The 25,674-nt window shown below is 39.7% G+C and overlaps 2 protein-coding genes across 3 annotated transcripts in view; one reads left to right on the forward strand and one right to left on the reverse strand.

Annotated features, from left to right (window-relative positions):
- LOC144532239 (transmembrane protein 150A) overlaps positions 1-13,077 on the forward strand; it is a 30,183-nt gene extending 17,106 nt beyond the window's left edge. For both annotated transcript variants that reach the window (XM_078272893.1, XM_078272894.1), the window contains 2 exons: positions 5,125-5,302; positions 9,324-13,077. In XM_078272893.1, coding sequence (XP_078129019.1) covers positions 5,125-5,302; positions 9,324-9,592 — 447 coding nt within the window. In that variant the 3' untranslated portion in view covers positions 9,593-13,077. The remainder of the gene's footprint in view (positions 1-5,124; positions 5,303-9,323) is intronic.
- Positions 13,078-13,093: 16 nt separating this feature from the next.
- Positions 13,094-22,527, reverse strand: mat1a (methionine adenosyltransferase 1A). The gene is made up of 10 exons (XM_078272892.1): positions 22,225-22,527; positions 20,121-20,198; positions 19,627-19,749; positions 19,423-19,535; positions 18,592-18,735; positions 17,754-17,879; positions 17,564-17,656; positions 17,276-17,458; positions 16,678-16,811; positions 13,094-15,913 (listed from the first exon to the last, which is right to left on the reverse strand). Exons 1-10 carry the CDS (start codon positions 22,289-22,291, stop codon positions 15,811-15,813), a joined length of 1,164 nt encoding a protein of 387 aa, XP_078129018.1. The 5' UTR covers positions 22,292-22,527; the 3' UTR covers positions 13,094-15,810.
- Positions 22,528-25,674: the final 3,147 nt, after the last annotated feature.

The following is a 25,674-nucleotide window of genomic DNA, read 5'->3' on the forward strand; positions in this document are numbered from 1 at the left end:
TTACAGATGATGCCCACTGTCAGCAGAGCCTTGTTGCCTTGTTGATGCTGTTTCAGCTGCATTCAAAGGTCCTGTCAACATTCTTGATACCTGCAACGCACTGATGATTGCATCCCATTGGACAATGATATTTCAGCCATGTGGTACATGAAATCTGAGTGTCTCTAGTACCTAATTGTTACAATGAGTTGTATGTATATGTTTTTTATTTAAATTAGATATAAATCAAATAGCTAAGTTTTAGATTCTGTTTAGTTGAGCTATTTCCCCTTGTTTGCTCTCTCCCATATGATACCACTCTCATGTCTCATGTCATGTCTGTATGGTAAATATGAAGCCACAGCCATCTTAGCTTAGCACAAAGACTGGAAACAATGGGAAACGGATAGCCTGGCTCCGTCCTGTGGTGAAAAAAACTTTTTACCAGCACCTCTAAAACATATTAATTCAAATGTTATCTTGTTTGTTTAGTCCGTACAAACACCCAAGTGTAAAAACAATGTGTTTTTGCGTATATGACATGACTACTGATGAAGTATGTTATAATGGGTGTTTTGTCTCTGAGGTAAAAGTAACGGTTATTATTAATGATTATAATTGGTGAATTCTGTATGATAAAAAAAAGTTGGGGTTGTTGGCTTGTGCAGCATCTTTGTCAAAAAAGCAAACAGTCTTCAGATAAAATAGGCTAACCAAAAGCTAAACAATGCTTTCCTTTCTTTGACTAATATTGCATATTGTAATCTATCTATCTATCAATTGCAGGAACGTCTGTATGTCTGTGTGTTATGCGCATATCTCTCGAGCAGTTGTCAAACTTGACAGGTGTCTTGCTACTGGCACGAGTAAATGTAGTGCCAAGTTTGACGTTGTTTGGATTAGAAATGCAAAAGATATCGTTAAATATATATTGGTAAAAGAAGCACACATTGGCTTTTGCCACTCTAGCCGCTGGCCACTCGCCCTCTCACACTGCACACTGAGTGAGCACAGTGCAGGACCAGAGACAGAGAGGGTCGAAGAAAGCAGCGGAGCTTTGGCAGCTAAAATGTGACATACACCTCAGACCCACAAAAATGCAAAGTAGCACTACTTTGGACTGTCTTTGACTTTTGAATAAACAAACGACAATTCCCGAATTTAAGGATGTTTCAGAATCCCACACATGCAAAGCACAACCAGCTACAGACAACAAGTGGCAGACAGAGCCACTTATAGGCAGGCTATTCTATCTAATAAAGCGAGACATATCTGTATGTATGTGTTTGGGGGGAAGGTAACCTGCACATCGCACGCAGACGCCAAATGCAGAACATTTTACAACAGCCTTTGACTCTTTTCTTGCTATTGTATCAAGTTGCTGTGAGCTGGTAGAACATAACGTAATCTTGGAGATTATTCCTTCACAGCGCTGTGCAATGCGGGAAAATCTCAGAGTTGAACCGGGCAGACACATCAGTTTTCATCAGACTCACCCTGGGTCGGGTTAATTAAGTCTACTGCTAACTTACAACACTAACATTACCGTTGGCAAAATACCCCCGCAAATCAAATCCATACTTCACCGTTAACCGTCAAGCCACTAAACTCTAATCTCTCTCTCTCTGTGTTCGCACACACAAACTGTCCGGTTCTGGTGGTTGATTAACGCAGATATGTGCTGATTAGCTCTCATAACGGGCCAGGTGGGTAGCGCACTGCCATGAGTCCATGACGCTAATGTCTGATTACTCCACATTGTCATTGTGATATTTTGTGATTACATTCTGAATCTGCCCCATTCTCTGTCAGGTAAATACAGTAGTACAATGTCTTCCTCTGATGTAGACGTAGCCTACACTGTAAGTCAGTATTAGGCTATACAGTGGAGTTGCATATTTAGTGGTTTGGGGTCCTTCTGTAAGTAATTTTGGGATACAATTTGGTTTCGAAATATTCTACAAGAAGTCGCCCGTTCCAAACAGGCACATTTTCAACGTGCACTGTACTAGTATAAAAGATTGGAATCATTGAGTCCAATGCAATAACTTTCATTTTAAGACCTTTAAGTAGTCATGGGTAAAAGTTGTATGCATGTAACATGTGCATGGTGATGGCTCAGGTGATTAATTATGTTTAAAGTTTTTGCCCATAAGTAAATAAATGTATTGAAGGCTTTTTATGCAGGATCCTCCGATTTTGGCCCAGCAGGTATGTTGTAAACGTTTAGAGTTTCACTTCATCTCATTTGTTTCAGTTTCCAGAAAGTGAAAAGTGAAAGGGCTTGTTTCCACATGTACATCCTCACACCCCTGTCACCCTGCACACTTTTAACTTTCTGTATCGCCATAGTATACAATCTTTCAAAATGCAGCACACAAAAAAGTTAAAAGTATTTATTTTAGATAGTTTATCAATGAGGCATACACCTATTCAAAATCCCTTCACGGCACACACATTTACATGGACAGATAACGCAGAGGATAATGTCTAAGAATGACAATATAGGTGAACTGATAATTAAAATGTGGCACCAAAATGTAAAAAATATGACAGATGTAGGCACACACTCTGGTGACCTTTAGCTGCAGAACATTTCAGCAGTGACAGATGAAGGCAGATGCTCAGAGATGTGTAATTTCTGGTGAACACATGCAGCCATAATGAGAGCTTCCCCCATATGGCTCTCCTGTTTCTTATTTCTCACTGCTTCTGCTGCCCCATTTCCGTTCACCTCACTGCTCTCACTATCATAAATTTTCCATTTTCCTTACCTTTGCCTTTGTTTAGCACATGGTCCTTGCATACTGTATAAGGTCTGAAAACTTACATAAAGTAAAACAGCAAAGGTTTACTTCCATCAGGTAATGACTGCAATTAGTGATAGAATCTGGGACACAAGGCAACACACACACACACACACACACACACACACACACACACACACACACACACACACACACATACATATCAAATCCTCACAATTGAGAAGCTAGCATTTTTGCTTAAAGCTACATTGTGTAAGAATTTCTCCCATCTAGCGGTGAAATTGTATATGTCAACCAACTGAATATTACTTTCTAGCCCCCCCATTCCGAGGGCGTTTAAACTCCTACGGTGGCCGAACCTGAAATTAGCGTAAGTATTCCTTAACATCAGCTATCAGGTTCCCAAACATATGCAAGCTAATGTTAGTAAAGTATCAGTGCTATCGTTATTCTGTATATTGTACGAGATTAATAGTGTAAGGCAATGTTTACAGCGTAGGAGAGAAGCAACGGAGGTTTGTGTTTTTTTAATATATTTCTCTGAGCAGTATGAACAATGTCAATGAAACCGAAATTAGCTCTTAGTATCTCCATCGTTTACACGCAGCTGTTCTAGCTGTAGCTAGTCTGTGTTACAACTCCATTACGTGAGTTGTGTGCCAGGGAAATCACGACACATATGATTACGTTTATGTTACAAGGTAGACAATCCTTTTGGCATCACTGACGCATGAAAAGTATCCTAGACGTTGTTCTAGCGTTATGCACAACCATGCTATAGTTAGCCAAGCAGGTAGCAACTATAAAACTTTGAATTTACACAAATAGGCAGAATTACCTGTCGAAAAGAAAGCAAGCAACGTGGACGTCCCTTTTAAAATCATTGCTCCTTATGATCTCTTTCCATCTTGGAAAAGCCACTCCAATATTAACTTTGGTCTTGTTGCTTTGCCTGTCGCGTTGTCGTTTTAATTCTCTTTTTAACTTCCTTGGCGACTCTGTTACATGTCCTCGAGAATAGGCGCAATCCTCCATTTTCAACAGGCTTTCAAATCTGCTGGCAGTAGCAAGTAATCTTCTCCCCCTCCCTCCCTGGCATTTGTCACAGTCAATGCCACTGAGTGAAAAACGCGAAATGCAGAGGTATGTCTAACTTTGGCTAATGTATTTTTAAAGATGGAGGCGCAACATGGCTGCCGTCAATCGCGCGAGTCGCTCCTATGTATTCTGAATGATTCTAAATGGCAGATTCTACGCATACAAGAATACTTTGATTAGTTGTTGGAAGTAATTACACATGAATGAGCACATATTTGTGAAAGAACAAAGGTTTTTACAATTACACAATGGAGCTTTTAAAAAACATCAAATCCAGTTGCCAAGAGAACAAAGCATATGGTTTGTTGTGTGTGTTTTTCCATTACTGAATGTAGTGCGTAAAAGCTACAGGGGTGATACAATAGAAGGAATAGGATGTTGTAACAGCGACTTTACTAAGGAAGATAGTACTAGACAAATTCCCACTGTGAACAAAAATGTGGAAACATTTTAATCCTTGCTGTGATTTATCTTCCATCTTTATCTCCAGCTCTGAAGATGTTACAGGCAGATCCAAGAAAAGACTTGTATTGCTGTGTGGGCTTTTACTATTGAATTGTCTAGAAATTTCACTTTGTCACTTTAGGGATTAGACTACTGCACAAGAATGTTCAGCATGTACTCGCCTGGTCAATGGACAAATGGCTTAGAAGCCAAATCTAAATAACTTCTAGGCTATTGCTCTAATGATCCCTAAAAGTTACGTGGAGCAGAGGAAGATTGTTATTCCAAACACAAGGTTTATACCATTCTGCATCTGCCAAGAAAAGCAATTCTTTGTCATCTGTCTAAATTAGTCTGGTCCTAGATCTGTTTCTAGCTTTGATCAATGCTCCATTGAATCTCTTATCTGTTCTGATCAGTACATCTGAGCTGGGTATGTGTGTGTGTGTGTGTGTGTGTCCTGCAGTGGGAGCTGTGGTCACATGCTCCTGAGCAGCTCTTTTGTGTATTGTTTCTTATGGTTCTTGTGACCAGCACGGAAAAAGGAGGTGCTCTGTGGTGTTGCTTGCTGCTGTCGTTTACTATATACCACCTATTCTTTCTTGGCTCCTAACTAAAAGAAGTTCTAAGAGGCTTTGAACAAAGTATTCAAATCAGACCCAACAGCTTGATGTAGAAGCTGTCTGATGTTGCCCTCTTCTGATCGCTCCCATGTGGTGTTTTCTTTTTCAATAATGTCAGTTGCTAAACTGCAGGTTTTGTGTTTTACTAAATTTTAATGTAAACCCTGTTTTCCCCCACCCTCTCCTTTCTCCTTCCTTTCTTTATATGACAGGTGGATAATGCCAAAGTTCTCCACTATGTCGGAGCAGGCATCGCCTTCCCCACCAGTATGCTGTTTGTGTGCCTGCAGTCAGCACTGACTTACCGACTGGCCAAGACCCAGGGGGAGTACAACATGGCCCACCTCCGGCTCTGCATGACCCTGCTGGCCTTCGGAGCTTTGGTGCTCAGTATCCTCTAACGCCATTAACAGATGGCAGCCTTTGAGGCTATCAAGTGCTTTAGAATAGAGCATAGCTGTCAGCCTGATTGAGGAAAGAGACATCCCCTCCACATTATATCACAACTACAGTTTCCCTCCAGTATTCAATGTTAAATCCTTTCTTTTATGTTATGGGCCATTTGTACAGCTATACAAGAGAGTATACATGAGAGCCATCCCAGCCATAATGTCTAAACCATCCGAGGTAGACTGACCACGAGCTACGTGGTTGTGAAACGAAAGTTTCTGCTCCTGTAGAAGCTAGAAATCTGTATCCTAACCGGCAATTTCCACTGGATGCGGAACGTCTGCGGACCGGCTCCGCTGCGAAACGGCTGCGTGCACCGCCGTCCATCAATACCCACTAGGTCCGGATTTGTTGCGGTACGGCTATGACTGACAGCTGTAGTCACGAGGACCCACAATATCTCGCGAATTCACGTAGAATAGAACCACAAAACCAACAACAGTTTGTTTCCATCCAGAGGAGTTGAGGGGAAACAACTCTGTGCTGTGTTTTCAAGGTGTAGTGCAGGGAAATATGATCCGCCGTGAGCACGGTGTATTTTACTTTGAAAATTAACCGGATTTTTATTTTGTTTCTGTGCTCGACTTCCTGTCCCGCAATATCTGCCGTGTGCTGAATTGCTGCGGAGCTCTCCGGTGTCCGGCAAAAATAGAAGCTCTGCGTATCTGCTCCGGAGGGCTGCCGACCGCCGGAGCTGGGGCGGAGTAGGGACGCAGACGTTCGGCAGTCAGTGGAAATACACACATTGACTTTAATGGAAACCTAATGACTCTGTCGACGTTCCGGAGACGTTCCGCAGACGTTCCGCATCCAGTGGAAATTGCCGGTAAGCGTAACAGCAACGTCATTAGTCCAACTCGCTGTTACCATAGAAACGTTTACCGTACCCGCGAAGGACATGTCAAACAGATATGTTGCAGTCAGTTAGGGATGCAACGATTATAGATTTTGTTGGTATGATTATAGTCTGAAAAATAATCACGGTTTCACGATTATTATGCATTAATAAATGTTACTGCTAATGTATGAAATCATATGAACACTCTAGATGTTTGTGTTATTTATTGCTGCTCTTTGAAAGAGAAATAACACAGTGAGTTTTTGTTTTGAAAATGACTATATGATCAATCATCAACCTTTTTATTTAAATTCATCTGATAAGATTATAGACTAGAGGTGAATCAGTCACACCACAAACAAAGGCCAAGTTGGCAACAACAGTGCTGTTCTTCTTAACCCTTGTGTTGACTTTGGGTCACATTGGCCCGTTTTACATTTTTGATTTATATCAGAAAATATTGGATGTAGAAATAAGCGCTGAAAATGTGTAGAAGAAATTTTTTTAAATTTAAAACGTTGGAAAAAGCAAAAAAAAATTTGAAAAAAAGGCGTCACAATGTGTTTTTTTCAAGGTTGAAGGGAAGACAACACAAGGGTTAAGAAGAAGTTGGCCATTTTGGGTTTTGCTAGCTGGTGTGTCTAAAAGTTGGAGAAGCTGCTAGACGAGATGCACCTGTCACAGGGAGATACGCAGCATGTTGCCAAGGAATAAGTGCGATTGAGAGATTTCTTTGCAGCCTTATGTCCCACAGAGGATGAAGAGGAGTAATTAAGTAACGTTAACGCCGCCTTCACACTGGCAGTTGAAATCAGCTCCGATACGGCTTCGAAACGACCGGAAGTCAATAATTTCCTATGGAGATTCGCAGACTGCATGCGAATGGATCCGAACTGGGTCCGAACGAGTGCGGTGCAAAAAAAATCGTGTCAGTTGGCCATCCGGGTGCGTTCAAAAAATTTAACTCTTGCGAAAGGCTACGGACGGTTCCTATCCGACAATTCCAGCGTTGCTATGGTACTGATAAACAAACCTGCTAATGCTAATTAGTTAGCTAGCAACAGACATCAAACTACTGACATTATACCGCTATATCACATTTAACCGACGTGACATGTCAACGTCCTGGGCAACTTATCTCCACGCAGCAGCCTTTCTATTTATATCTGTATAAGAGAGGTCATAGAGAATCGTACATTCAGACACTTATCAGTCGTTCTAGGCTCTCTGCCATTTTTGTGAGTCGCTTCCGAAGCTTTTCAACGGTGTAGTACGACGTCCGCTGGGGGCGTATTGCGCATTACGGAGCTGATTTCAACTGCCAGTGTGAAGGCGGCGTAAGTGATAACATCAGTGACATGATTGAGCTGTTGCGGAGTTTTGACTCGTACGAACGTAACGCTATCGTCAGCTCGCTCACTGTAAATGCAAACGTCGGCTTCTGACTCGTTAACGTTAGCTGTTAACTGTAACGTTACCGTTAACATTAGATAAGCTAACGTTAGCTAACTGGTAACGTTAACAAGCTAACAAACACTTAACAACAACGTTAACAAATAATAAAGTCGCTAGCAAGCTTACCAATTTGGGTTGAATCCCCTTTTGCAGCTGCAGCTCTCCTGAGGTCGGGGGCTGGCTCTGCTCTGTGTTTCCCTGGTGTTTGCTAACTTTGTGTAACGTTAAAAAAAATTGCAGCAGTATGTTATCCTACCACAGAGAGCCACTAACACGAACGTTTATGTTGTCAAGGAGGTTTAATAAGAACTGCACACACTGCTACACATTACTTGCAGTCAGTTAACACTGTGTAGCGGAGCGTTTAGGGCTACGTTCAGACTGCAGGCAAAAGTTGCCCAAATCAGATTTTTTTTGGGGTCAAGTGACCAGATCAGACTTCTTCAGAAGTAGTGTGAACACTCAAATCTTGCCCAGATCAGATTTTTTTAAATCAGATTTAGACCACTTCCATATGTGGTTCTGAATCAGACCCAGGTCTGATTTCTTTTTTTTTCTTTTTTCTTCAATGCGGCCGCAGTGTGAACAACCAAGGCGGATTTAATGCGACTTTTACGTCAATCTCCATCGACATTTGTCACAATTATGCGCCAGCAGGAGTTAGCCTTAAAACTTGGCTAGGCCTACAAAATGGAGAACAGTGATGGAGCAAGTCAATGGATGGAGAGTGTGGTGTTAGACCTAATTAGTGTATGGGGAGATACTTCAATTCAATCACAACTAGAAGGATCATACTGTAACCGCTCCGTTTTTGAAAAAATAGCAAACGAAATGGAAGAACGGGGACACAGGAGAACTAACTAACTTTAGTGCAACAGCGTGCTGCGTCTGATGTCATTGTTATTGTTCTTTTGCGCATGCGGGTCAGTTCAAAACCCGCAAACCGTTCACACTGGAATCTGATATAGGCCACATTTTAAAAGGTAATGTGAACAGCCAAACAAAAAATGGAATCTGAGCAAAAAAATCCGAATTAAGCATTAAGACTTGCGGTGTGAACGTAGCCTATGATTAATTAACTGTGACGTTTTAAAGCGCGGTTAATAGAGAAATCGGTTAACCGCTGCATCCCTACAGTCATTGCTGTGAAAACTTGACATTTTGAGAAATATGCTTATTTGCTTTCTTGCTGATAGATGAGTAAAATGATACCACTTCATATTATGTACGGGGAAATATGAAGCTGCAGCCAGTTAGCTTAGCTTTGCATAAAGACTGGAAACAGCTAGCCTGGTTTCAGTTAACAGCTCGCTCAGTTTCTCATTAGGAGTATTGAAATAATTGGGAAGATATTTGACCTTGAGTCAAAGAGAGTTTGTACTGAGGTGAATAGGAGCAATGTTAGCCACAGTCTGATCTGCTGGCCACTGAGCAGCTCCACTGGAGCGGTTGGGGTTAAGGGCCTTGCTCAAGGGCACCTCGGTGGTGGTAATGAGGGACTGACAAGCACCCCACCCAGATTTTATCCTGTCGGTCTGGGGATTGAACCGACGACCTCCTGGTCACCAGCTCTAACCTTTAAGCCACCACTGGCCTGTGCCCTGCACTGTATTGTGAGCACAGGCTTTCTTACTGCTTTGCTGTTGTTGTCCTTGACCATGTTTTCAGGTGGTGTGTTTTTCTGTCAGGAGAGCTTCGTCCTTCAACACGCATCAGCAATTTTCGAATGGGTGTTCTGCGTCATCATCATGCTGTTTTATGGGACATTTGCCTTTGAATTTGCCGGCATGTCATCAGATACCATGGTGGTGCTGGCTAGAGGGACACTGGGACCTGCAGGGAGAGAACACAAGGTGGACACACTGGGATCGCTGGGAGGGCCCATTCCACACTCACAGCCACATCCACACCAACCTGAAAACATGTCCATACTGTAGCCTGCTGGCACATCTTGATGCCACACAGTTGGCTTGTTTATTCCTTTCAAACTCTGGTTGTGGATTTAGTGTACTTATATATTTCCAGCCACATTCGTCTGAAGCTTTGAAACAAACCAGGCCAGTGCAGTCGCCACTCATGGCAGAGTGAATTCTACTATTTGAGCCCCAGGGTGTAGACCTGCTGCCACAGTGGAGAGCTTAGCTTGTATTGTGCTCACATCAGAGCTCAGTGTCTCTCAATAACTTTGTTTGTATTTTGTACATTGCACAAGTGAGAAACCAAACAGCTCAGTCCTGTGACCAGCAGAGGAGTAGTTTGTCACTCAGATCAAGAAAATGTACTGTTCCCCCTTAGACGCTGTAACCTGTTTAAATAAGTGGCCTTGGACCATTTACACTTCAGATGACTGCCGCAATGCTTTCATTGTACGAAAAGGAGTGAGGGCTGCTGGACAGCCAAGCTGACAGTATTACAGTCGTGAGACAGCGAGAAAAGCAGAGAGAGAGAGAAGATGGTGTGTGAATATTACAGTGGAAGCAAGGTCATGCTTGTTTTCCAACTAGGGAATGGATGAATGCAATAAATTCAAAGAAGCCACGTAATAAAAGAAGGCTATATAAATGTTTTAGTCGATCCTGGAGACGGAACCTAGCAGCAGTCTGCATTTTCCGATAATTTAAACCTGCATTAAGCAATATTTTTCATATAACAAATCAGATAATTGTAATGTCAAAGAGTCATTCATAGTACTGAATCCCCTGAGAATTAACCATAGAAATAAAATGGATTATATTAATTATAATATTTTGATGGAATTAACACCCTACTCTACATAGATGTTAGCTGCATTTAGCTGACTTTTGGTTATTCAGCCTGCATACTCGGTCAAGCTGACTGTACGCTACCTTCTATCCAAAGTAAGTCAACCATTTGGCGAGCTGGAGACACATGTTCTTCTCATGAGTTGGTTAATCAAGGCTAGAAGAAAAAGTGAATATTGGACTTGTGTTTTTCAGGTGACCATTAGGATGATAATGTTGCTGGATGTGTGAGTATGCCCAGACGTTAGCCATAACAACTTATGTCAGTTTGGTTTGTGGTCAAAAATTAATAATTACTGATTAATTAAAGCTTAATACAGCTTTAAAATATGCACCATCAACAACTTTGTTTGAACAGCAACTCCACATATGCAAGCCTTACACTATCTTTAAAGTATCAATGGAGCACACATTGTCTTTTTGTGTTGGGTTGCTTTTGGTTATGTGCCATATCATTATTTGAACTGCATACAGAACAAACAGTAGACCTGGTGTCTCATTACGTCAAACCTTTATGACGGAGTCTGAAAAAAACACGTTGTCCTTCCCTCTTGTTGTTACTATATCAACCTTAAACCTCAAATTGATTCAACTTCCTCTCTGTAGAGTTCTACCAAAGAATATGAAAGAAAGACGATACAGTGTCCAGAGGCTAAATGCTTACAGTACCAGCTAATTCAAGCCAGAGCACTGGGTTTATTGAGTTTGGTGAAGCACACATGTGTTTTCAGGTCCTATGGACGTACGTCTGCATCTCATTACTCCCCAACAAGGAGCAGAACATGCTGTCTTTGCTTTACCTAGTTACTCTTTCTTTAAACTCTCCATAGTTGGGAGCGGGACAAAGGGAAAAGGAAGGATTTGTAAAGTAAGAGATTACTGAGATACAGTGTCCTGCCTCCGTGTTACTGTACAGAAGAATACGCCAAATATCAGTTTGCCTGTGGTATCGGTGCTAAAACACAAAAGGCCTTATCCTGTCATTTCCGCTGAGGTTAGCTGTGATTATGAGCTTGAGACGTAGGGCCAATGTCCGCATCATTGACTGCTAATAGTGAAGGAACAGGGACAGAAGGCTGCATGCACGCTTGTGAGTGCCAGGAATACCAAAGCTGATATTTGGCACGACCAATTCATTTACATTGAAAAATGCTCCCTGCTAATAGCTACACTGACTTGATATTTTGATATCTATCAATGTAGTTTTTCATTTTATTTTTATCTTTTTCTTACAGTTGTCCCTCTGTTGTCCCTCTTCATTGACTTTCTCTGACGTTCTGTGCTGTGCCAGAATTACGGTTTATATTTTGTTGGAAATGTTCAGCATCTCAGTGTAATATTAACACACTCTGAGCTCTCTGGTGAAAACTAGAGCAAGCAGAGGGTTTACAATAGTAATAGTCTTGTTAGTAGGCTTTCACTCAGTGAAAATGTCACTTCATCATACCACAAAGCACATGATGGGCAGAGGTTTTGTTCTTGCCAGTATTTTGGGTGCAAGTTGCTCAAAAGCCCATTCTTTAATCACAGCTTTACAATCTGTTACAGAAGGACTGGAATGTAATAATTCACTATCAGACTGAATGTATGAATACTAAAGTGGAAAAGCTTGTGCACGCTGCTCAACAGTCGAAACAACACCAGACCCACCTCTGATCACTTGCTTCTCCCTACTGGTCAAACTGCTCATTGCATGTAAAGTTTGTTGGAATCAGAGCTGTAATGTTGTAGCTCGGCTACTTGAACACAGCCTAGAATTGTCAGTCACCTACAGGTTTAGGCCAAATCTGCTTTTGTTTTACTTCTAAATTTACTAAGAGAATGGAACTCCTGCCTGTGCGTCTGGCTTTAGTTCAGCAGTAATATTCAGATTTGATGCATTTTAAGTGTTAAGCCAAATGATGCTGCTCTAGCAAGAAACATTTTTTTATTACACATTTACTAAAAGGGTGTAATTTTATCGAATGGTTTATGCATGTTATGAAGCTATGTATAATGCCCCTGTTTCCAGCTGAACACTACAAAAATGTCTTTTGAGAAGTTAGTCTGATTCACATTTTGCATTGCAGCGTCCTTTCATATCAACCTCTCTACTTCCTGTCCTTTTTTCCTCATTGACTGATCTGTCTGAACTTTGCACTCAGGAAAATATTACGACGCCAGCTGCATTGTTTGAATCCAAGCAGAATGAACTTTGCCTTCTGTTGTCTCTTTAAATGGCATTCATTTTATGTTTGAGGATTTGTCATGTTTATATGGTTTTGTGTAATATAGGTGGGTAGCCATGATATAATAGATTATTTTTGTTAATCAAGACTCTTTTAAAGCTTAAAAAAATAAATATTCCTGTGTAGTTTGCTTGTGGGAATGCTTATGCTGCTCACGCCAACATGGTTAAATATCTGCAAGAAAAACTAGCTCACTCATACAATCAGTAGATCATTGGTGAGAGCATGCTGACAATCCAGCGTCTCTAAACCTCAGACATCTGTTACTCGATACGTCTTTGTTGAAATGCAAAATGCTCCCTATGTGCCTTATATATTATTTTCATAATGAAAACCAAAGAGGTTTAGGTTGTAAATTCTATTTTGATAAAAAGTCATATGATTGTATATATATGCCTTAATGTTCAACAAATAAAAACTGTTTAAAAATAATTCATCTAATCCAATTTTATTTTCACCACATAACAGTTATGTTTAATTTATTGTTTAATTATTTACATTGTCCAGTTCCTCTGCCAACAGAGTTGACAGAAGATGACACAGATCAACACATTAGTTTTTTCCGATTGCTATGACAATTTTTTCAATACTTTTAACAACTTTCCTAAAGTCTTAACCCAGCACAACATTCGTCTATGTAGGCTATACATTTAACACATTTCTTGTTGCTTTGACACAAAATGCATACAGTTAACACAAATTTAAAATGCTTGAACTTCTTTTACACACAAGCTAAACCAAGACCAAAACAATGGATTTTTACTGACCAATTTGCAAATTCTTTCACACTATATGTCAGAACAGATAACATCATGTTCTAAACTTAACGTATAGGCTAAAGTGAAAGTGAACAGCTGTTCACAAATAAACACAAATATACCCCCTCCATTTTAGGTGTATTCCATTGCTACTGAGAAACAGCTGATTGAAGCTATGCAAATAGATCGATCACAGCTGATTCCCATCTAGGAAACACACTCAGGTGTTGAGGTACTTTCAATCGCATGACCATATGTTGTAAGATGACCTATTTGGGCTGATTTTGTGTGGAAAAGGAACAATAAAGATGAACACAAAGAAAGTAAGAAAAATTGCTGCACAAGTGAGAGGAAGACAAGTACCAGGACAATTCTGTCTCTGTTTTCTTTTTTTTCATACAGTAAACCGTACATTCTATAAAGCTACTCTGAGATGGGTCTTTCATTTTTGGTATTGAATTTCTGCAGCAAAAGAAACTACATGCATGCATTTACTAAACCCAACAAAACAAATGTAGAGAGGCTTCAAGAGAAACTGCAGTGTAAAACACAATCTATGATCAATACAATATACTATTGTCTATTGTATAAGGGCAGACCTGACACATATCAAATAATGTAGTTTCTGTAATTCCATCTGATGTTAGTATTTTGTATGACATTGTGCAGTGATTGACTAAATGTTCCTGTTGGAAGAGAACAGTGTTTTGGAAGAATTATTTGATTTTGAGACATGTTTGCATTGTTTTGGTGGACTTAGTGTATTGTCTTTGTGAATTATTGTATTTTGAAAATCAGTGTTAGAGTTTAGTTTTCAAAGTGTGATTTTGAACATGAAATTAACTGTTTTGTAAATTGTGTGTTGGTGCGTTAAGAGTTGTTGGAAAGTTGTTAAAAGTATTGAAAAAAAATACTTTGATAAAAAAATTGTCATAGCAATCGGAAAAAAAATGTTAATAGAGGAAAACTTCTCTTACAAAAACAATGTTGGCTGTAGATGAAATCACGGGTTGTTCCACTCACCACAAACTCCTAAACCTCTACAGACATGAAGTTTAAAGATTACTCTTGACACTTCCTCAATCCCATCAGAAGGAAATAATTAAATACTTTGTGATTAAGCAAGGATGAAAGCTGACCTAAAATTCAATTTTCTAAATGCCCTATTGAGAAACACAATTTAATAAACACTCCCTTTTTCCTTCTAAATCCAAGGGAAGGATCTCAGTCTGCAATATAGAGCTGCAGAGAAAACTTAGCACTTCACATTGAGTACGAAATTAACTAAATATCTATAAATAGAAGGAGATCTGCAACTACTCCAAGTCAGATATTGACTAGGATCAGCATAGGGTTCAAACATTGTAGAAACGCAGCAGTTGTAAGACACTAGTGGTGGACTTAATGCTTTTGTCTCAACAGCGTGCAGCTTGGTAATCCACTGCAGAGAGCAAAGAGAGAAGAGACTTCAAGTTATTTGCTAAACGGGTCACATCTACAGACTCAGTCACAACAGCAGGTCTGCTGGTAAAAAAAAGAAGTCATACAGATACAAATCAGCCACCAGGTGAGATGTGTGGCAAAAAAAAACGCTTGATGAAGCAAAGCAGGGCTAAAAGGATGACAGAAAATTAGAGCAGTATGAATACATAAGAGTGCATGGCTTGATTGTAACATATGCTCAAGAGATAATAGCTCTCTCCACGTTTTAATGTCCTGTCTTGTTGTACAACGATGATTGTAACATTGCAAACAGCTTCCCGTAGCACACATTACAAAATAAGACTTAGAAAAGAATTTTAGTCACGACAAAAAAGATTACGTTTTCTTCTAAAGCCGTGCCTTTGGTTAAGCTATAATTACACTTTTGACATTTATATGATAGTCACCGATAAAACACTTGCTGTTGTCAAAAGCAACTTTTGTAAATGAAGCACTGAGGTTGTTTCTGTATACCATACGTATCATGTAAAGGAACATTCACAGCATTGAGACAAAACACTGCTTCTAGTGGGGTAGAGGTATTTTTCTTGAGAGGATTGTATTTGGTGTAGTGTTCCTTTACGTTACTGAGGAAGATATGTGACTAGTGATTGTATGTATATTTCTAAAGCACCAATAATGGGATGTTTATGGACGGGGGTGGGATTGGTTACTGTAACGTCCACTGCAATGTCTCTCTTCTCATTGGTAGAGTGTCCCATTATATGTTCGTTGGCTACAACCACTCTTGCATATAGCGGTTATTGTCTTCTTATTTCTTTAAAGTTGACTTATCACTAACTTTGGCTTTAGTTCTTCCTATTGAAAAATGTCCTATCGTTTGAAGGAGCTGGCAGTTGTAGCCCATGAAGAGACGTCTGGTTCAGCCTCCAGGTGAGTCGATCAGGACGAGCAGGCGGAGTATTTAGAAGACAAGCTTTTTGGGCATCTCCCAAGTGAACTCTGGTCGACCAAAGTGGCCATAAGAAGCTGTCTGCTGGTAGATCGGCCTCTTCAGGTTCAGTTCCCTAAGGAAAAATACAACACAATAAAAGAGGTGAGAAAAGACAGTAAGGTAAGTAAGGTATCATCTTAGTTGCAGGGATGATGTTTAAATCAGTAACACGGGATGCCTCTATGGGGAACTATATGTGAAACTCCTAACCCACAAAATTAAAATGCATCACCACTAGGATCATTTGAAACTAAAGTGTTTAAAGAGGGATCAGTCATGTATTAATGATCTGGTGCTTGTCATTGCGTGGTATGTGGCATTGGTTCATGCCTATTACTTGTCCCTGTACATATGAATTTCTGGGTGATTCTATAGGGATTATGGGATGGGATAGGCAAAAAAAAGCCTTGGCTTCAGCCTATTCTTTTTTTGGTTAGATACGGTGGCAAATTGTGGTAAATAATTGTTTCTTTCATGTATGTTAACCGAAATAAAAATTATTCATCATCATCATACATAAAATAAACAACTGAATGTTCTAATCTTTCTGTCTGTCATTACATACAGCCTTCACTGCAAAAGAGAGAAATGTAAATGTAGACAAAATGTGTACAATTTGAAAGTGTCTAACTTTGGTGCCTCCTAGTGGTAAAATAAAACAAATGCATTTTCACGGAGCCCTAATAGTCTAATTTTGCTAGAAACAAAAACAACATAAGACATCAGGCTATTTTAATATATGCTATAATAAAAAGTCTACCCACAGTGACTTTAAACGAAACAGCCTTGACATTGTCTTGCATAAGGAGGATACAGAGGTCATATTGTCATGGTTACCTGACAATGACTCCTGGCCGCAGATCAAAGTTCTTGTTGACAATCTGGAGCAGCTCTGATTCTGTTTTCTGGGAGGAACCGTAGGTGAACAAGGAGATGGACAAAGGTTTGGCCACTCCGATAGCATAAGACACCTGTAATACACACACAGAAAGGTAGATAGAAAAGTTTTTATCAGCACAACTGTTTGATATTAATGAACGTTTGTTACATTCAAGCCATTGCCAAATGAGTCGCTACAAAGCTAATTAAGACTATCAGCTCCACACAACTCTCTCTGTATTTCTCAGTATGGCTATGTTCAGAAGATTGTGTCGACCAGTGACTTTCACTCGCAGAAACCCGAGTGAAGATAATTACCTCTTCTGAAGAGTCCATCATGTTTTTTAATCCTCCGTGTCCTCCTTGGCTACTAGCAACTGTGTGGAGGGGGGGCTGTGCGCGATCACGGAAGGCTTGTATCATGGGTACGCGGCGACAGTTTTGTTGTCATTACTTAGAATTTCTCATGGGGGCGACAGAAACTACGCACTATAGTTTTAATGCTTCAAACGCTGGTCATGTACACATGGGTGAATGAATGATGCTGTGGGCTCACCTGAACCAGAACTCTCCTGCACAGTTTGGCTTTGACCAGAGACTTGGCAACCCAGCGAGCAGCATAGGCAGCAGAGCGGTCCACCTTTGAGAAGTCTTTTCCGGAGAAAGCTCCGCCACCGTGAGCCCCCCACCCTCCGTATGTGTCTACAATGATCTTCCTGCCTGTCACACCAGCGTCACCCTGTTAAAGAAAGAAGGAATGATGAGCAAAAATCAGTGGTGACTTGTTTACGGTTTTTTTTGTTTGTTTTTGAGATGAAATGAGCAGCTTGGGTATGATGGTCACCTGAGGTCCTCCAATGACGAAGCGACCGCTGGGCTGAAGGTGGCAGATGGTCTTGTCGTCCAAATATTTAGCTGGAACCACGGCATTGATCACCTAATAGAATCAATGCAACATTAGAACCAAAGATATGACTTCATTTCCTAAGCAATGCATTCATCAGAGGCCAGCGAAGTGTGTTTATAGCATCGACCTTCTCCTTGAGGACCCTCTTCTGTTCCTCCAGAGAGATGAAGTCATCATGCTGGACAGAGACTACGATGGTGTGAACTCTCTTGGGGATCACAGCTCCGTCCTTCTGGTCGTAATGTACCGTCACCTGCGGGACAGCCAAGAAATCAAAAAGTTGGCACACAATAATGTATATATTATAGTATAATTACGGACTTAATCTACAGTTCTCTCTCTTTTACCCTCATTTATCTAGTTTCCTGCTGCTGCTGTGAACCAAATGTCCCCACAGGATGACTACATTTTCCTTTGAATGTATCTGTTTTCTTGTGCAGACCCTCATCTGAAACCCTGAATGAAAGTTTTGCTTGATATCTTCTAACATCCCAGAATTTGCAATAGCCAGGTAACGACATAGTCACTTTGTTGATTCATTAATACTTCTTTGTCATAGTAAAAATGTGTGCTCTGTCAAATCTGTGATACATTTAAAGCTATTGTGTTTGAATGCCTGGTTTGAATTTGGATATATTCTTTCTTGCCTGGTTTTCTAACAACCTACATTGGACCTGGGACACAAAGGCATTAGACACGTAATGTCACAAAGCTGCAGTCAGCGGCTAACTGCCTCAAAATCTGTCAAAAGTCTATTATTTCTACACAGAGAGCTTTATGTTAAATACTTGCAGTAACCACAGCTGATCCGATTTTGTCTACTGGCACCAAAATAAATCTCTTGGAAGACATCCAGAGTAGAAACAATAAACTAATTCACAGAAAGACTACTGTTGTTTTGTTTCGGGAGGAAAAAAGAAAAATATTGCATATGTTGTAATACTCTGTACAACACAGAACCTCACCTGTGTTTTAGAGTCGGGACGCAGCCAGGCAATGCTGCCGGATCGTCTGAGTTCAGCCATCTTTGAGTTGAGTTTGTGGGCTAAGACGATGGTGAGAGGCATGCACTCCTCTGTTTCATCCGTGGCATAGCCAAACATCAGACCCTGCAAAGAAAGAGAGTCAGTACAGAAACAGAAAGATGTAAACTGTATAATGACTCAGATCATCATCAGCAGGAAATGAGAGTAACAAAAACAATGACAAAATATGAATAATGCTGGAGCTAGTTATATTGATATAATATCAGTCATGTCACGAGACCAGACATAATAAATGAAAAGTGCACTTCTCAAAACAAACATGAAGGTAAAAAGACATTCAAATAGACGTATAAATAAAAGATAAATCAAGTAAAATAAGATAAAGTTATGTTTTAAGAAAAGATTTATAAGAAGATCTTGAATCGGTGAGCTTTATTTTGCATCCTTAGATGTGGCATTATAGATATTGCAAAACTTATTTTAATTGTTGACTTTTTCAAATTGAATTACACTTAAATTAAATTTACTTAAATTACTCAGAATGAGTACATTGACTTTTGATACTTTAAGTACATTTAGCGGTAATTGTACTTAAGTAGGATTTTAAATACAGGACTTTTACTTGTAATAGAATATTTACTGAAAAAGTAAAAGATCTAAGTACTTCTTCCGCCACTGCTGAATTGTCTCAATTCTTTAACACTGTAGTATTGAGTCAAACAAATAGAAACAGAAGTCAAATATCACAGCCATCCAGCCCTCCAGCCAACATGAGCCAAAGGTCACATTGTCCTGTTGCAACAGTCCTACCTGGTCCCCCGCTCCAATGTCCTCCTCCTGTCTGTCAACATGGACCCCCTGAGCAATGTCTGGACTCTGCTGCTCCAGAGCCACCAGCACATTACACGTCTTATAGTCAAAACCTACAGAAGAAAAGTGAACGAGAGCGATAAAGCTGACAACACAGAGCACATTTTACCTCTATTTTCGTTGATTTCCAAGTTGTTTTCTCACCTTTGTCAGAGTTGTCGTAGCCAATGTGTTTGATGGTGTCCCTCACCACCTTCTGGTAGTCCACGTTGGCCCGAGATGTGATCTCTCCACAGAGCAACACCATGCCAGTCTTACACACCGTCTCTGTCAATACAACCAACACATTACACATGCTTTTAAACACCTTGTGAAATTAGAAAATCTTAGGGCACAGTTCTACTTTTTTGACTTCTATCACTTGGAAATAGCTGTTGCAAAGACAGGCCTTATTGCCGTTAGCAAATTCACAGGGTTGCTCTGAGTGGTGAGTGGGGATCTCGTGACACTCAGAGGTCAATATTAAAATATAATAAATATAACAATCCATACGATTTAAACTTGAGCTGAGATTTAGATCTGTCGGTTTATGTCAAAACTGGCTGCATGTTGCCCTTTGTCCTATGTGGAGAATTTAAAGAACAAGTTAAGATACTGAGATAATGACATTAAATCGATCTGAATTCTAGTTTACTTACCACAGGCCACTTTGGCATCTGGGTCCTGCTTCAGGTGAGCATCCAGGACAGCATCACTGATCTGGTCACAAATCTTGTCTGTGGAGAGAGGACAAGCATTAAACAAAAAGTTTAGATTCAGAACAGAGACAATGTGATTTGAATGTATTACTGCACAGAGATTCCTAGATATATGAGCCTTTTGAGGCAGTAATTTCAGTTTTTGAAAGACAGAAACAACTAAATATTGTAGCATTATTACTGTAGGTTCTACAAATATTTCTCTGAAAGGTTACGAGCTAATATTTCGAACAGGACGAGCGTTGGATTTTAGTTGTATCAGTCAGCAGCAGGACAATGTCTCACCAACCGCTCCATTCATATCTATCTGTCATCCTGCTGAAGCATGCAATACACGGGTTACATCAGAAACAACATCAACATCTGGTTGCATCGGCTTGACACGACACTGAGAACCTCAATGTATAGTTTTAGTTCTGAGATACGGAGGAATTTAAATAATATTAAACCTTTTGTCATTTTCACTTTAAATTGACTAAATCGATTTACAGCTGGTTTACAGTCTGTAGGTGTAGGACTATGTATCTTTGATCCCCCAAAAAAGGCCACTATCTGTGGGAACAGCCCAGACCTCGTGGTGTGTTATCAAATCAAAAGTTGTCCACCAAGGCCACACACCTCTGTAAATGTTCAAACAGTATGGAAAATATTTTAACTGGTAACTAGGTCTTCTTCTGTTTTATGATTGTTTTTTGTTTTTAAGACCTAAAAGACTTTAAGTAATGTCTACTCCATGAACTACTGAGTGAAATGTGATATATCTATCTATCTATGATAAAGATGTACTTTTGGCCATGTTTCAAACATTTTCTTTAAAAATGAATGCAAAAAAACAAAACTATGACACAACCAAGATGAATTCCTCCAATTCAAAATCAGTGTAACTTATTTTCTAACCCTGTGGTTTTACACAACATTGGGCCATTATCTGTGACACAACTGGTTTACTCTGCTGAGTTTACTGATTATCGATTTAGGAACTTTGTAACATATTTGTGATAGATTACAACACTTTGCAAAAAGAGGTGGGGAGCAGTGTAGAGGGTAGAGTACATTTGAGCTTTTATAATTAGCTTTCTCAGGTGTGTATAGAACATCTGGGCAAGATTTTACATAAGTCCTCCTTTTTTAGCATTTATAAGCAGTATATAAACATTTAATACATTGTTAATAACACTATCATGTAGATGTAAGCAGCTATAGACATTTTTAAGGGTTTGTTAAATATACAGTAGTTGTCAGCAATTATAACTTCTCCTATGAAGACATATTTTATATTATTACAACTGTATTTTACCATATTGCAATTAATCATACACCAGCCTCCACTTAAGGTTGCCCACAGGAGGAGTTCAAGTTGTTGACAAATACATTAATAAAGACTTATATCTGCTTATATAAGTGATGTTATAAACCATTTATGAAATATTTATAGAATGCTAATAAATGCTATATAGGGGGACTTAAAGTAAAGGTTTGCCAACATGGGATTGACAAAAAGTGACAGCCATATCCAACAGCAATCCACATAGAAACTGTAATGAGTAATTTTAATTAGGTTAAGGCTGTGGGACAATGTCGTTCTGTCGCAGCATTTTGGATTGACATGTATTTGTATGTATGTATACTTATTGTAGTTGTATCCCCGCATAGAGTCCACATGACACTTTTCTTCAGTGTGCAACCTTACACCAGTGTCACACACATTCACCTCCTGCTGCCCATAAGTGAGAGTGAGAGTGAGGGGCAGTAAACACATTACACACAGTAAACCATGCTGGGAGAGTAAATACTCAGCACTGTAGAGCTATTTTGGACATGAAGTACAACTTGCTTAGAGTTTATTGATATGTATGTCTTAATGTTTTAACCATGGAATGTTAAATCTATTCCTCTGTGTATAGATAAGAAAAAAGGTAAAGATGTGTTTTGAAAATGATATGTTCTGGATGTGTTTACAACAAAGTGTGAAGAAATTTGTTGTGAAGTTGTTAAATATCTCATAGTAAACACTTTAACACACTAAAGTTGATTGGAGACTCACCTGGATGTCCCTCTCCTACAGACTCCGACGTGAACATAAAAGAGCCATCGTCCAGCATGTCACTCATTTTTCTTTACAGGGCCAGGTATTCGAGAAGACTCAGAGAGAAACGTTTCCTCAGCTCCCTCCAACAAGCAGTCCAGAGAGATCTGAAGGCTTATATTCCTGCTGGTTCTCTTTAAGAGAAAAAATGAAGAAAAAGAGGCCAACAGCCCTGCAGCCAATACAAAGTCTATCCTACAAAACTCCACGCCTGTGTCCACATGGCCCAATATATATGGCTAAGAGAACACACGTGCACACTCTCTCTATGCACACGCATGCATGCACACACGCACACGCACACGCACACACACACACACACACACACACACACACACACACACACACACGTCACACATGTGAATCCATGGGACAGTCCATTCCAGGGGGAGTGGATGATGGGAGGGCATTTACAGCTTGTGGAAACTGCTTTGAAACACCTTGTGTACAGTATGATACTTGAGTGTGTTTAAAGTCATCACCTCCACAGCTCTGCTTTTTAGGGTGGAAGACTGGGAGGGTGGAAGCAGGAACATCTTAATTAGGGGTTCCCCTCCCCTTGTCACACCGGTGGCGTGGCTCTGTCTGCTGGGACTCAGCCAGATCAGGGCAGTCTATGGACAGAGAGAAAGCTGGTTGCTGTCAAATGCAAAAATTATGCAATTACTTCTGTTTACCTCATGTTCAAGGAGTTTGTTCAACAGTGCTTAAAGAACACAAAGTAAATGCTCTGGAACATGATTACAAAGCAATCAAAATAATGACATATGGATGTAAAACGTAAAAATGAATGGATTAATCGGTTAAATAATTTTTAACGCGAAAAAGCCAAACTTTTGATGGTTCCAGAATTTGCTACTTTTCTTGGTCTTACATTTTGGTAAATTTCAGTGGTGGAAAGTAACTAAAAGTACATTTAGTCAAGTACTGTAGTTGAATTAAGTAGGCTACAATTTACACTGTACTTTTTACTACTTTATTCTCATACTACATGTATGTGACTGCTATAGTTACTTTGCAGATTAAGATTTTGAATGAAAATCTGATGATTAGTTTATGAACAATATAATGAATGTAATATATGAAACTACCCATCAGTGTAACTATAAGTGGTTGGTTTTGACATGAGAACACTATAATTGTGGCATGAATAATTCCCTTGACCTCAAGTAAAGTGGAACACTGTGGACTTTTCATTAAGATGTCATAAATGTTATAAGGCTTGTTTGACGACAGAGAATGCAGTACCGAGGTGATTTACTGAGTTTTAGACAGATAGCTTTAGGCTACTTGTTAACTACTGCTAACTGTAGTAAGCTGTCATTAGCTGGGTGCCTGATTTCTCAGTTGGTAGAGCGGGTGCCCATATATAGAGGGTTTACTCATCGACGCAGCAGGTTTGACTCCGACCTGCGGCCCTTTGCTGCGTGTCATTCCCCCCTCTCTCTCCCCTTTCATTTCTTCAGCTATCCTGTAAAGGCCTACAAATGCCCAAAAATAATCAAAAAAAGAAGCTGTCATTAGCTAGTAAGCTCGGTTAGCTGTACAGCTGTCCTATTAGCTGACTCAGCCCTGTGGTGCCAGTAGCCAAACCCAGAAAGAAAACCACCTATGGCTACTGTATTGTCGTTAAACTGGCCGGGTCAAAGTATTTCAAATTTGTACTTCAGTACAGTACTATGTAATTAGTTACTTTCCATCACTGTTGATAATTAAATTTAGACAGACAGCCACCTGTTGTCTGAATGCTCTTTTCCATCCAAGTCCCAGCCTGAGGCTCTTGTCTCTGTACACAACTGCAGAAAATATCGAGCCATTTCCTGAGAGGAGATCAAATAATGAAGATGTGTCTCTCAGATATATTGACTCACTGTGCCTGTGTTTTAATAGAATATCAGGGACTGTAGAGCAGAGATCTTCCACAGGGTCTCCGTGACCCCTAGGGGGTCCTCAGAGTTAGTGCAGGGGGCCCGCCAAATTATTCAAAATGTAATAATAATAAAGTTTCTTTTTTCAAAAATTAAAATGTCTAAAAATATATTTTAATGTGAATCCAACATGTCAATAGCAAAGATAAATTGGCCTATTTGTGATATTGTTTTTATTTTACATATTGAAGATAAGCTTACTATAGGTAAGCTAGCCACTATGGTAGCCGTACAGTTAAGCTTAAAGATTCACTGTGCCTTCCACATGTATGTTTAACGTTAAAACGTGATGTATAAATAATGACCATATATTTTTATCCATTCGGCCCGGTTTAATATGCAACTCAATAATATATGCAGTAGGGGGTCCCTACTCATTCTCAAAGGATCCCTGGCCTAAAAAACGTTGAAGACCCCTGCTGTAGAGGACTGTTTATGTAAGTGATGCTCACAAACATACAGTACACCTGGAGAAACAATGGGACTGTAAACTGCACAGACACTGACTCTGTGCTTTTTTTAATATGGTATACAAGCTCTGCAGACAGTGAGAGATAAACACATCTCTCTTTACTGTAGCGTAAACAGTGCAGAGGGACTATGGACAAACCATTCTCTCCACCTCTCTCTCTCATCTGGCTCTAATATCAGCTAGTGTTGAGTTGGCCTCATGAAATGAGAGGAGAATGTTAACTAGCTCTCAGTAGTGAATACAATTCCTCTTCCTTACTCTTTGAAGCCTCATTTAAAGCAGATTTAACCAGAAAAGCAAAAAAGCACAATCTACATTAACTATAGAGCCATGTAAGCAGTAAATGCATGACCTTTTTTTCTTCACAGTTCTACAGAGTCTAAAAATGAATTTTGAGATACCATGTACTGTATTTCAGAGTATTTGTAAAACTACAGTAGGTCTGTGCATAAAAACATTAGTAGTGAATTTCTGTCTGAACTGCACACTCTAAGAAATAAATCCATAAAATAACAGAAAAGGTTCTGGCAGCTCATTACCTGGACTTTGTTCCGTAATTAAAAACAGAAATTTTGTGTGTAGCTTCAGTTAAAATATAGACAATTTTCTATCAGGCCTTTATTAAATTCTCTCAGTTAGTATACTTCTGAAAACTGTGAAAAAAACTTTCAAAATGTCGAAAAAGCCACAAAAATTCCGAAAGAAAAAAGTCTTAAAGTCTTAATAAGCAACAAACGTCGAAAAAAGCAACATGGCGGGCTTCTTTAACCTCTCAAAACCAACCTCCGTGGCCGCCAAAAGTTATCGGAGCACAAATTTGAAATGTAAAAAACAGAAATATAACTGTGAATCACGTTCTATGGAAATTTCTGTTAAAATATAGTCATACAAGATATTTCTTGAGTGCAGGTCATACATGCACACAGGACATTATAGAATCACACACATTATGCAGTAATTTAGTTTTTGTGTTGTTAAGAGGAATGGGTGAGAATTATAAACAACCCC

Source organism: Sander vitreus, chromosome 17 (assembly GCF_031162955.1).
Source record: "Sander vitreus isolate 19-12246 chromosome 17, sanVit1, whole genome shotgun sequence".
NCBI classification, from domain to species: Eukaryota; Metazoa; Chordata; class Actinopteri; order Perciformes; family Percidae; genus Sander; species Sander vitreus.